Source organism: Artibeus jamaicensis, unplaced genomic scaffold (genome assembly GCF_021234435.1).
Source record: "Artibeus jamaicensis isolate MK-2021 breed Jamaican fruit bat unplaced genomic scaffold, CSHL_Jam_final scaffold_474, whole genome shotgun sequence".
NCBI classification, from domain to species: Eukaryota; Metazoa; Chordata; class Mammalia; order Chiroptera; family Phyllostomidae; genus Artibeus; species Artibeus jamaicensis.
The window spans coordinates 41,466,858-41,479,701 of record NW_026522046.1 but is presented as its reverse complement, the minus strand read 5'-3'; the positions used below and the strand labels follow the sequence as shown (position 1 = coordinate 41,479,701).

General features: G+C 44.4%; 1 protein-coding gene across 2 annotated transcripts in view; it reads right to left on the bottom strand.

Annotated features, from left to right (window-relative positions):
- HSF2BP (heat shock transcription factor 2 binding protein) overlaps positions 1-12,844 on the bottom strand; it is an 80,950-nt gene that overhangs the window by 42,996 nt on the left and 25,110 nt on the right. For both annotated transcript variants that reach the window (XM_037136337.2, XM_053657593.1), the window contains exon 6: positions 8,772-8,889. In XM_037136337.2, the coding sequence (XP_036992232.2) occupies positions 8,772-8,889 (118 nt within the window). The remainder of the gene's footprint in view (positions 1-8,771; positions 8,890-12,844) is intronic.

Below are 12,844 nucleotides of genomic sequence, written 5' to 3'. Positions count from 1 at the left end.
GAATCTATGCATTAGTAACCTATTTAATGAGTTATTAAGGGATATTCAAGTGTCACATTCTTGAGGAAAATTCAGCACCTTCATTAAAATTCTCTGAGATCTCTAATCCAATATCCCAGGAAGAGACAAGTTTCTACTTGAAGACTTTTTTGGTAAGGGAAAAGGGAAGGGAGAGAAAAAGAGAGAGGGAAACATCAATCACATTGCCTCTCACACACCCCAACTGGGGACCTGGCCCACAACCCAGGTCTGTGCCCTTTACCGGGAATCAAACCAGTGACCTTTTTTGGTTCGGCACTCAACCCACTGCGCACCCCAGCCAGGGTGAAAAGTTTGCACTGTAGATGACTGACAGAGAGAGTAGAATTCCTTAAAATTAAGTGCATTGTCTCTGCTGCTTTCGCACCGCAGGAGCAGGGCTGAGTCATCTCAACAGAGATCCTCTGGCCCCCAGAGCCTGAAAGGCCCTCCATTTAGCCCTTTATAGGAAATGTTTGCCAACCCCTGCTTTAGAGGATGAAAATAAGGTAGGCTAGTCTTCTCTAGATCTTAAAGACAACGTTAACCTCTGGGAGATCACTGGAATGTGGGGCAAGTTCCAGAAAATGTGTCCAGTTGAAAGTCTCCAGTAAGAGCATTTAATTTTAAGGTGTTAAAAATGATTCACAAATTGACAAGTACCTTTAAAACTTCGTATTTGGGCAAAATCAGCCCTCCTTAAGGAGCTAAGAGAGAACGAATGTGACTGCAATGGCCACAGTGCCACGTGAGACCCCATGTCATTGCTAGGCTGCATCTCACAGAAGACCAGAGACATCTCCAAGGTCACACAAGACTTCACAAAAAACAAACCCAGAATGAGTTTCTTATGCAAATGCTTCTATTCCAACATTTCTATTTCAACCAAAAGTACTTTGTAAATAAAAATGTCAAGTGTCCAAATGACAAGTCAGAAGAGACAGGCTGTTCAATGGACTCTTCTAGTACGAAGACACTGAATGCCTTTCCAAGGTGCCAAGGAACTGGAGTCAGACTGCCCCCCAACAACAAAAAAGGCAGGCAGAGCCTGCTCCCTACCACAAACCTCAGTGGAAGATTCCTTGTAAGTGGATCAATGAGCTCCAAAAGAACAACGTCCCAGGCTCTGTCTGCGGTCTTGAAAATTTTAGAGACATCTGACATCAATCAGAAAAGGACTGAAAGCGAGGCTAAAATAAAGGTCCTGGTGAACCTAAACTGGTACAAAAGCATCACAAGTATAAAAGGACGCTTCCCTCACCTGGATACACTGGGCTGGGGTGGAACAAGTTCTCCTTGAGAGAAGCCCTCTGACAGTCTGCTGACAAGGCTGGCTCCCTAAAAGTAAAGGTGACTCAACCAAACTACCGACTTCTTAAAAGAAGTTACAACTAACAAAGAATAAACTCACTCAGTACTCCAAAACACACCTGCAATAAAAATAAGCAAGAGGGCACAATTGTGATGATCCCCCACCCCAGCACAAACAAAAGCCACTCACCAGTGTTCCAAAACTGGCTAAATGTAAAGTGGCCCAATTGGCACCATCAAGTAACCCTACGGCACAGTGAGCAATGAAGCCCTTTAGAAGACTGCAGATGGCACACGACAGAGAAGCAACTGCAGAGCAAGCAGACACATCGGACCACATGACAGAACCGGCAGCTGGAGGCCTACCTGTTTTGAAAGAGCAGTGCAGTAATTAACGATTTAACATGCTTGTTTTAGATTCTGTGCCCCTGCTCCAATCCAGTTAGAACCTAAAACTTAGAAAGAAGGAGCTACTACCTTTTGCAACAACATGGATGGAACTGGAAAGCATTATGCTGAGTGAAATAGGCCAGGCACTGAAGGACAAATACCATATGATCTCACCTTTGACAGGAAGCTAAAGAATAAAACAAACAAGCAAACAGAATAAAAACAAAGACGCTGAAATAGAGAACAAGTGGGCAGCGACCAGAGGGGAGAGGGAAGGGAACTTAAGGGGAAAAAAGGGGGAGGGATTTTGAGGAACAAGTATGAAAGACACAGAGATGAGGACTGGGGGGGGGGGGGGGGGTGGGGAGGGAGGGGGGGGGGGGGGGGGGGGGGATGGGAGAAATAGATTAAAAAAAAATGTACTTGAAAAGTAACTAAATAAAATTTATATTAAAAAAAAAAAGAACCTAAAACTTGGTGGTCAATGCCACATGTAATCAAATATCCACAGGTTAGTTTTTACCTATTATGTGACACTGAAGGCACACAAGGTACAAAGAACAATACACACCTCCCTGGGTAAGAAAGAAAACCTTCACGTAGTCGAATACCCTGTATGAACTCTGAATACGTTTCTATAAACTTGTACAAAATACATACAGAACTCGACATGTCTGTATCCTCAGCAGCATACTGAATGTGATCTTCCAGACCACAGTGGGATGTTTTCCATGTCAATTTGTATAGTTCTAACACATTTTCACCGATATGTCCTAACATATTGATCATAATCTATCTATTCTTCAGCTGACAGAGGTACAGGTAAGTTCCCAGTGTGAACTATTACCAACATGGCTGCTATCGCATTTCCACACAAGCATCCTGGTGGTTGTGGGTAAAACTTCCTCCAGAATACATACATGGATGCGGACCACCTGTCCTGACACTGGGCACATTCAACCTCAACAGATGCTGCTCACTGCCCCTCATCACCCTCCCGCCGGCAAGCAGGCAGGTGTAAGTAAGTTCTGCCTGGCCTCACCAAAGCTCATCGCGGTTGTGATCTGCACCACCACTGAGGCTGTGAGTCTCATCCACGCTTATGAAGCTCGCCAGTGAATTTCTTTCATGAGCTGCCCGATTAGCTCTTGTGCCCACATGTGTATTAAATTGTTGGCCTTTTTCTTGTTAAAAAAGCCAGATGTAGATTTTTTGTTTTTTTTTAAATGTTCATAAAATGATCAAACTAGATAGGGTGAAACCAAAAATGCCTTTCAGAAGTATTAAGGTTATATTCATTGCACCAACTACCAATTTATATCTCAGTACTAGCCCAATTCAGTGAACGTTAAACATTTTATGGCTAAAAGCTCTACTGCCTGGAAAATAATACATATCATTAGTTGCCAGATCCCAAGGGTTACAAACAAACATTTTAGAAGCTTGGAGACCTTTGTTAATATCTGGAAATGCTGACAACTCTTAAATTAAGAAATCTCAACATTATCTAAGATATGTCTTCAAAAATATTTAACTGTTAACCAACATCCTAGAAATATATTACAATATTCTTAATGATAACTTTCCCATGCCCTAAGATAACTAAAGTTTTGATTGGAAACAATTTAGAAATCCAATCTTATTTGAAGATTTCTTTCAATTGACATGAAGCCACTCCCGTGACAAAGGTATCAGGCCACCCAAATGCACAATAATGACTGTGTGCCTAACAGCAAACAAGGTATGATCATCACCCGGAAAGTTATCTGCACCTCCTTTGCTCACTTAGCAGAATTTACTAAGCACCAGAATCAACAAAAAAGTCCTCCTGGAACCTGTAAGATCACAGCAAGGTTTCAGGACACAAGGTTAAATACATAAAAGTCGATGTTTTCCTATGCACCAATGATGTACAAATGGAATTGAAATTTAAGTACAATACCATCTACATTAGCATCCCAAAAGTGAAATACTTAGGTATAAACCTAACAAAACATATAAGACCTATATTAGAAAACCTACAAAATTCTGATTAATGAAATCAAAGAACTGAGTAAACAGACATTCCGTATTCATTGATAGCAAGGCTCAATACTGTCAAGATATTCTTCCCAATTTGATTTATAAATTTAATAAAATCCCGATCATAATCCCAGTAAGTTATTATATGGATATTAACAAAATGATTCTAAAATGTATATAGAAAGGCAAAAGACCTGGCATAGCCAACACAAGCCTGGAGGAGAAGAACAAAGTTGGAGGAGGACCGACACTACCCAACTCTAAGACTTACTCTGAAGCTACGGCAATCAAGACAGCATGGGACTGGCAAAAGAACAGACGAGTAAGTCAACAGAACAGAACACAGAGCCTAAAAATACACCCACATGAATAGCTGACAAAGGAGCAAAGGCAATACAATGAAGCAAATGGTACTGGAACAAATGAACATCCACATGTAAAAAAAATGAACCTAGACGCAGACCTCACACCTTTCAAAGAACTTAACTCTAGATAGATCACAGACCTAAATGTAAAATGCAAAACTATAAAACCCCTAGGAGATAGCAGCATGGGATAAAACCTCAGATCTGATGATGCCTTCTTAGCTACAACACCAAAGACACATCCATGAAAAAATTCTTGATAAGCTGGACTTCATTAAAATTAAAAACTTCCGCTCTGCAAGAGAAAAATGTCAAGAAAAAGAAGATAACCCATAGACTGAGAGAAAATATTTGCACATGGCATCTAATAAAGGGCTATTATCCAAAATATACAAAAAACTCTTAAAAGTCAACAGTAAGAAAACAAAAAACCAATAAAAAAATGGACAAGACCTTAACAATCATTTCACCGAAGATACAGATGGTTAACAAGCATACAAGAAGATGCTCCAATCACATGTTATCGGAAAAATGCAAATTAAAAGGAGACACCACTGCACACCCATTAGAATGGCCTCGGTCCAGCACACGGACACCGCCACACGCTGGCGAGGACGTGGAGCCGCAGGGACTCTCGTCACCGCTGGTGTGAGTGCACAGTGGTGCACCCGCGGTGGAAGACAGTTTGGCGGTTTCTTACAAAACTAAACACTATCTTACCATACGATCCAGCAATTGTGCTCCTTGGTATTTACCCAAAGGAGCTGGAGACTTATGTCCATATGAAAACCTGCGCACAGTGTTGACAGCAGCTGTACTCATAACTGCCCGGACTTGGAAGATGTCCCTCCATGGGTGAGCAGATAAACTGTGGGACATCCAGACAATGGAATGTTACTCAATGCTAAAAAGAAATGATCTTTATCAAGCCATGAAAAAATATGGAGAAACTTAATTGCATATTACTCAGTGAAAGAAGGCAAGCAAAGAAGGCTTCCAACTACATGACATTTTGGAAAAGGCAAAACTATGGGGTGTGGGGGTAGAAGCAGAGGTGAAATCTCTGTATCTTCCTCTCAATTTTGTTGTGAAACTAAAACTGCTTAAAAAAAAAAACAAAACAAAAAAAACAAAAACAAACAAAAAAAACCTAAGTCTTTTTTAAAAACCCCATCCCTGGGTCTGAGGCACCCAAGCTGCTGAAATGAGTGGCCTTTGATCATGAGGCAGCAAAGAAAGCAAAATCCCCAGGAAACAGGCAAGTTACAGTCAAGGAATGAAGAGGCAAAAAAAAGTTTACATATAGTATAAGAAAGGTCCTCGCTCCAGGGGACTCAGGGTGAGGGGTTAGCAGGGAAGAAGAAAGAGAACACATGAGAAGCCCGCTTCAGTCTGGCCCACACTGAGACCCATGGGGCTGTGAGGCTAACTGTACCTGAGCTCTGCCAGGGTCAGATGCAAGACTGTTGACAAAGTAAGCAAACCTCTCTGAAGGCAATTCTCATCTTCCAGTGCAACGGACAAAAGCTGGTTAGGACACAGACACAGAGCCCCATGTACCAGAACCAGAGAAGAATCCTGGCCCTCACACAAAGTTTTGCCTTGGAAATCGGAGAAGGGGGTTAGCTGGACACATAAACACTGCCCTTGTAAAGACCACAGAAGCAAACAAGACAATGGTCTAATCTCCAGAACACATAAGGAACAGCAGCAAATCATTAAGAAAAGTATAACCCAATAGCAAATGGGCAACAGAAACGAACAGGTAAATCACAGGAAAAAACTTAAGTGTTTTGAACATGAGAAAAGGGTCTCAACCTCACTGGTAACCTAAATGTAAAGGTACATAGGCAGACAGAGGTCAACAGCACAAAATTCTTTAGAAGAACAGAATAATGAGGTGCTGAGGGTGTGGAGAGCACAGAACATGGACGATGAACCTGCTCGCTTTGATGACCAACTTGGAGTATCTCATAAAACTGAGTATGAGCCCTGGCTGGTATGGCTCAGTGGAATGAGTGCCAGACTGCAAACCAAAAGGTTACCGGTTCATTCCCAGTCAGGATACATGCCTGGGTTGCAGGACAGCTCCCTGGTAGTAGGCGTGTGAGAGGCAACCACACATTAATGTGTCTTTCCTTCTCTTTCTCCCTCCCTTCCCCCTCTCTAAAAATAAATAAAATCTTTAAAAAACAACAACACATGAAAATGTGTATGCCCCACTTCTCAAATATGCCCTCTCTGGGAAATCGCATCCAGGTCAGCAGGAGATATTTCTCAAAGATGCTCACTACAGCATTGTGTTTGTAGAGTAAAACCTGATGACACCCTGACTGTCCATCAGTCAGGGAAAAGACGACTGAATGTCCCACCTTCTTTGATGTAAGATACTTGAACAGAATTAATCAGATCCATAAATAACTTATAAAGTCTACACGAAACTATGTAACTCATGTGATACTGTGTACACATATCTGGTAACACAAACACCAACGTGGACTAGAGTCTGGTTCCAGATATGATTGAGTCAACATGCCCACCCCCCAGCTTCCACTGAATGCAGCCTGAACCACTGAGCAGAACAGCCACAGGCAGACTGAGAGGTCTGGAGTGAACAGCCACAGGCAGACTGAGACTTGGGAAGAAGACCAGAAGAGTAAGAACCATCAAACCCGCGGCGAGTCGGCCACTCAGCCCCAACCCCTGAGTGGCACTGACCCACACAGAGAAGAGTTCCAGGAAGACTCTAGTTCAGACTTGAGGAGCAGAAAGCGGGTCCCCTGGCAGTGGCCAGTGGGGGCCCCCAGGTAACTCTGACTCCCTGGAAGGAAATCTTCCTCACCACCAGGAGGACTGTGACCCTCTGACCTCCTGCCACTGGGCCCTGGACACGGGCCCAGCTGAGGAGACACATGACACAGCAGGGCATACAAACCCCAGCATTCCAGACAAAGGACTGAAAAGGGGAACCTGAGGAGCCAACAAGTACCAGCGACACTGTGCAGAGCTGAAGCTCAGGAAGGTGACCCCACGAGGTCGTCATTAACTCCTGGCCTCGGCCCAAGCCAGGCAAGCACTGATCTGGTCATAAACAGCAGTGTATCCAACATTTGGAGAAGTAAGACGTCAACGACTGCCCAGGTCTCACACTGGCCACAGGGGCACATAGGAGAGGCAGACCCAAGGGCACTGCAAAGGCTTTTGAACATGGAACTGACGGTAAAACCACAGCACAGGGAAGGCTGGTCAGAATTTGCAGGCTGAACCCAACCAGGTCGGCTGCCTGCTAAAACAAAGCACCAACCAATCCCACAGGATCAAACAAGACCCGGGTTCTCAAAACATAATATTCAAATGTCCAGGATGCAACTCAAAGGTACTCAGCATATGAAGAAACAGGAAAAATACCAACTCAAAGGGAAAAGACAACCAAGAGACACCAAGGCCAAGGTGGCACAGATGTTAGTGATATCTGACCAAAGACTTTAAAGAGGCTATTATTTAAAATGCTCCAAAAAGAAGAGCACACACTCAAAATCAATGACGTGGTACACAGAATCTGACAATGGCCCACGATTTTCTGCCCTAACCCCTGGCACTGTGTGCAGACTATCACACCCTGGTAAATGCCAAGGCAGGGAGACTGCAGATACAGCTGAAGTTACTGACCAGCTGACTCTGAGTTCATCAAAGGGAGTCTGCCCAGTTGTCTAATCTAAGTCCGTCAACAGCCCAAAGGTTCCAGGAAGGATTCAGTGAGTTACTGTGGCTTAAAGATAATGTGGGGTCATATGATAAGGAATTCAGTCATCTATAGAAGCTAAAAGTGGCCCCTCCCTGACAGTCAGCAAGGAAACAAGGACCTCAGTGCTACAAAGGCAAGGAACTGGAGTCTACCAGCAAGCTGAATGCACCTGGAAGCATTCTGGCCCAGAGCCTCTAAAAAGCCCAGTCCTGGACAATGCCTTGATTTTGGCTGTGCAAGACCCTCGCTGGAGAACCCAGCTGAGCCCCCTCAGACTTCCGACCTGCCGAACTGTGAATGAAGCAGGTGTTGTTTTAGCCGCTAAATTGGTGGTGACGTGTCACACAACAATAGTAAGTGAAGAGCGATTTTCATACTTGGAAGTGAGGTGCTGCCATAACAAATACTTATTTAAGTTCATTTTGAGGTCATTAATAGACCGGTAACCCTCGAGTACCACATGATAGCATCTGGTACTTACCGACTGCTCTAAGGTAAGAACACTCCTTTTGTTTATGTTATTGCTCTAAAGTAGCATTGAATAGACTACATCCCTGCATTCTCCAGGCAATTTGTTCCTTCTGTTTTTTTTAGAACTATTGCCAAATTAATTGTGTTTTCCTGAAAAAGAGGCCCAATCAGTAATGTCTGACTAATCCATAAAAATGTTAATTTTTAAAGCCCTGGCTGTGTAGCTCAGTGGATTGAGCACTGGCTACGAATTAAAGGGTCGCCAGTTCAATTCCCGGTCAGGGCACATGCCTAGGTTGTGAGCCAGGTCCCCAGTGGGGACCGCATGAGAGGCAACCACACACTGATGTTTCTCTCCCTCTGTTTCTCCCTCCCTTCACCTGTATCTAAAAATAAATAAATAAAATAGTAAAAAAACCACATTAGCTTATCAATACTGTCCACCATACACTTTGAGTTTGGTGCACTGTCCTGGCTTCAAGTCTCCCAGAAGCTGCAGCATGGTGTCCAAGAGCACCCGGCTGGAGTTCACCAGGAATTCACGCCCACACGCTATGGCAGCGACGTCTACAACAGAAAGACAAAACCAAGTTTAAAATCTAACTTCAGACTCTAGAAAAGTTTGTCCACAATACAGTATTTGCTTGTTTTTCTCCTGAAAGACCTACTGAAAACAGAATAGCTGGCAAAACAGAGAAAAATGGTGTTGTCCACAGAGCTGGCAGCCACACGGTTACTCAGACAGGGAGCCATGCGCTTCAAGGTGAGCAGCCCCTTGGCAGTGAAGCCCAGAACTGGAATCGAGCATGTCCGCAGCCAACCAGGGGACACAGCAAGTGGATGCCATCTGCCCAAACCCTGGAATGACAGCTGTGGGCAGCCAGGGTCCACACGGAAAGTGGGGCTGATCACTTTACCTGGGACCGAGGACACTAAAATCGACTTTCAGTCCTGGGAGTGGAATCTTCATGACTTTGAACCACAGTACCAAACCCGAATCGTGAGGCCAAAGAGGATGAAAGCTAATGGTGAAAAAACGCTTTTTTCCTAACGTTTACATCCTATTGTGGGTCAGCCACTCGCACACTTTCTCATGCCTGAGGCCCTGCAGAGACCACAGCTTCCAAGGGACACGGCTGCGGCTGACACGGGCTCATCAGCATCCCAAACACCTGTGAGGACACGTCAGCGACCCAAGTGTGTTTATGTACACACATAATAGTTTTCTTAGCTAAGTTGAACGATAAGCATGATTCGAAATGAGCAAAGTTCCTAGTGGAAGTAAGTGGCCACAGTGGAAGAGAGAAGGGCAGCGGCATCCTTGCTGCCCTGCCTTGAGGAAAGGTTTCAACTCATCACAGCCAAGTGTGGTGCCTGATGCCTGATTCTGGTAGATACCTTTACTGGTTTAAGGATGTTTTCTTCTATTTTCATTTTGCTCAGAATTATCGAGAACTGAGGATGCATTTTATGGCTTACTTGTTCTTTAACTGTACTCTAATGGCAAAACATAAAGGTCCATCACCCCGCCAGCTCACCTTCTCAGAGCTGGGTCCTAGACATTCCTATTTATTTTTGTCTCCTACACTGGGAAGGATCAAGAGAGATACGAAGTCCCCTGAACCTAACCATGTTTTCCCCATTGCTGCTTGTCTTCCCAGCAATCGCTGCCTCAGAAATTGGTGCTGTGTTATTTGGTGTGTGATTCACGACAGTTATAACTTTACTGAAGAGAGGATCCTTCCCTGACAGGACCAGTCTTTGTTCAATGAATTTGAACCTGACAACACATGACACACTCTAGTTTTTCTAAAGAACTACCTGAAGGGGAGATGAAGCTCTAAGCATTTGGCATCATAACCTATAAAAAGTCATCTTAAAGTAATTTTTCAGGGAAAAACCTTCGTGTAACTACAGTTGACCACATACTGGAACCCCACAGGAAACCATATGTCCTCGCTATGAACTTTGGTAGCTAATTTGCAAAAATGACTTGCCAATGAACCATGCCTCTGCTGAAGACCCTGGGGCTGTCCCTGACCTATGACTAAGGTGTAACTGGCAGAATGCGGCAGAACTGGAACCTTATTCTTCAACATGCAGAACCACAGAAGCCAGGGCTGGGGGCACCTCAGGCATCATCTGAGGACTAAGATTCTCTTCTCAGAAGATGAAATCAACAGTCTCAGATGCAAGAACACAGGGCTGGTCAGTGACGAAAGCAAAACTGGACACTGGGCCTCCCTGCCTTCCCCTCCCATCTTCTTTCTCACATACCACACAGCTTCCCTGTGTCGGTGGGAGTGTGAGCAGGAAGGGAACAGGGAGCAGGAACACTGGGGGCCTGGGGGCCAGGAGAAGTGAGGGTCGCTGACACACACGCACTCTCTGGACTTTGTGGAACAACTTCATCCAAGAAGGACGAGCTGCACCAGTCCTGCCCCTGAATTATCAAAAAGCAATCCTGATTCTGAAATCATTGTCTAATAACATTTGAATGAACAAGCCTAGAATAAAGAGACAAAGAGTGCAATTATGACTTTAGAATAACCAAAAGCAGAGAAAGCAAGTTCGAAAATTAAGTTTTCCACTTGCAAGAAAAGCCAGTTCATCTTTGTGGGACTGGGATAGTAATTTGCCACATTCTTCTATCTCCTTCATTTGTCCCCTTACACAAGTTTGTTGGAAATAACCACACCCACTATGTCAAACAGCAGCTTGGTTTACAGCATGCACCACCTACCACAGTTTAGTAGGACATTTACAACAGTGCGTGAGGCCATTAGAACAGGTGCTACTGTCCCACTTTGCAGATGAGGAACAGAAAACCCAGAGAATTTGCATTCTGGGAAGTGGACTCACTGGGGCTGAAAATCCAGACCCTTTCACTACACCAGCCTATTACTAAGGACGGTGACTATGGTTAAGTAAGAAATCTAACAACATATTCAAACAAATTTCTGACTTCCAGATTTTGCTTTAGGATACAGTGAACTGGAAAGAGCTACACCTCGATTCTGTAAAAGGTGGGGGCAGTAATTTGCAAAATCACACATGTTCTTAAACACATCTGATAGCTAAGGTCAGAGATCAACCAACTAACACCAGAAACAGGAAAAGGCAGAGGCTCCAAGAGGAGACTGTGAGGCAGGTCCTCGCTTGCCTGGCGCAGACACTGATGCCAGACAAGCCATCAAGAAAACCCCAGCTAAAGGTTTTGACAAAGTGCCAGAACAGCGGTTGCCTTGGGCTGGTGGTAGAGAGTGGGGCGACTACAGAAGGAAAGGGTGGGGAGACGTTGAGTAGATCTGGGGGAGGCAGTGGAATTGTCCCACAGCCTGACTGGTGGTTACATGATAACATGCATTTGTCAGAACTTAGGAACTGCCAAAAGGTGACAAAAGAAACTGTCAAGGATGAGTTTTTTGTATGTAACTTTTTTAAAGGAATCTCTGTTGTAGAAGGCAGAGAATCTACGTGACAGCTAACCAAGGTCCCTGCTGTACTGCCTGCTCCCCAAGGAACAGGGTCTTAGTATTTGAGATGCATATGCCCCTCAGGCCTCTGCAAAACAGCACCTGAATAAAACCACCACAGTATGTAATGCTCCCACTAAACCTCATAGATGTGGAAGTAAAAACTGCACACACACGTGTCCGCATCCCAGCTCTGCAAGTTCATGTGTGAACCACTCCATGCAGAGAAAAACAAAGCCGAGTTGAGCTTATATGCTGGGCAACAGGCTGGCTCTGCTCACGGCCAACTGCCTCACCGCTACATACCAGCTGGCAATTCAAGCAGCTCAAATTCTCAACTCAGCAGAATGACAAGTCACATATGTCATAGACTTTTGGTGTCATTTGCAAATAGCAAAAATCTAGTCATCAAATTTTCAAATGCCCTGTCTTTAAAAAAAATTTTTTAAGGTACAGCCATGTAAGGCGCCTTCAGCTGAAGGTGCGAGGATGCGAGCGCACGCTGCCCGCAACCCTGCCGCGCATCAGTGCTGGGGAAGCAGGACCGCCTGGACACCAAAGTCTGAACGTGTCCCAGAAGGATCGTGAGGAACCATGGAGGGGCGATGTCTACGCAGGACCTGCCTCACTAGTATTTCAGTAGGTAAAGGGCAGCGCTGTGAGGAAAAACAAAGTGTCCTCTCTCTTCAGTGGCAAAGAACTACCCTAAGAAACAGTAGAGATGAAATAGCAACGTAAAAAATAAGTCGCAGCAATCTAACTACTTCACTGACTTCGGAACAAAGAGCCTCAGTCCTCACTAGCACATACCACACCTGCTGTACTGAACAATCAATTATTTGCTTGGCTTTGTTCCCCATAGCAGTTTTGCCACAGAATTCTACCGTGGCTCTAACCTTTGGGAGACTTTCACTGAAGGGACAATTCAGGTTTTGGAGTTCCTTGATTATTATACCACAACAGCAGCAACAGCTTGGCTGCACAGAGGCTCTGAATTTATTAGACGTTAGTAAAGTGACAATGACTCCAAATGGCAAGCAGCTCAA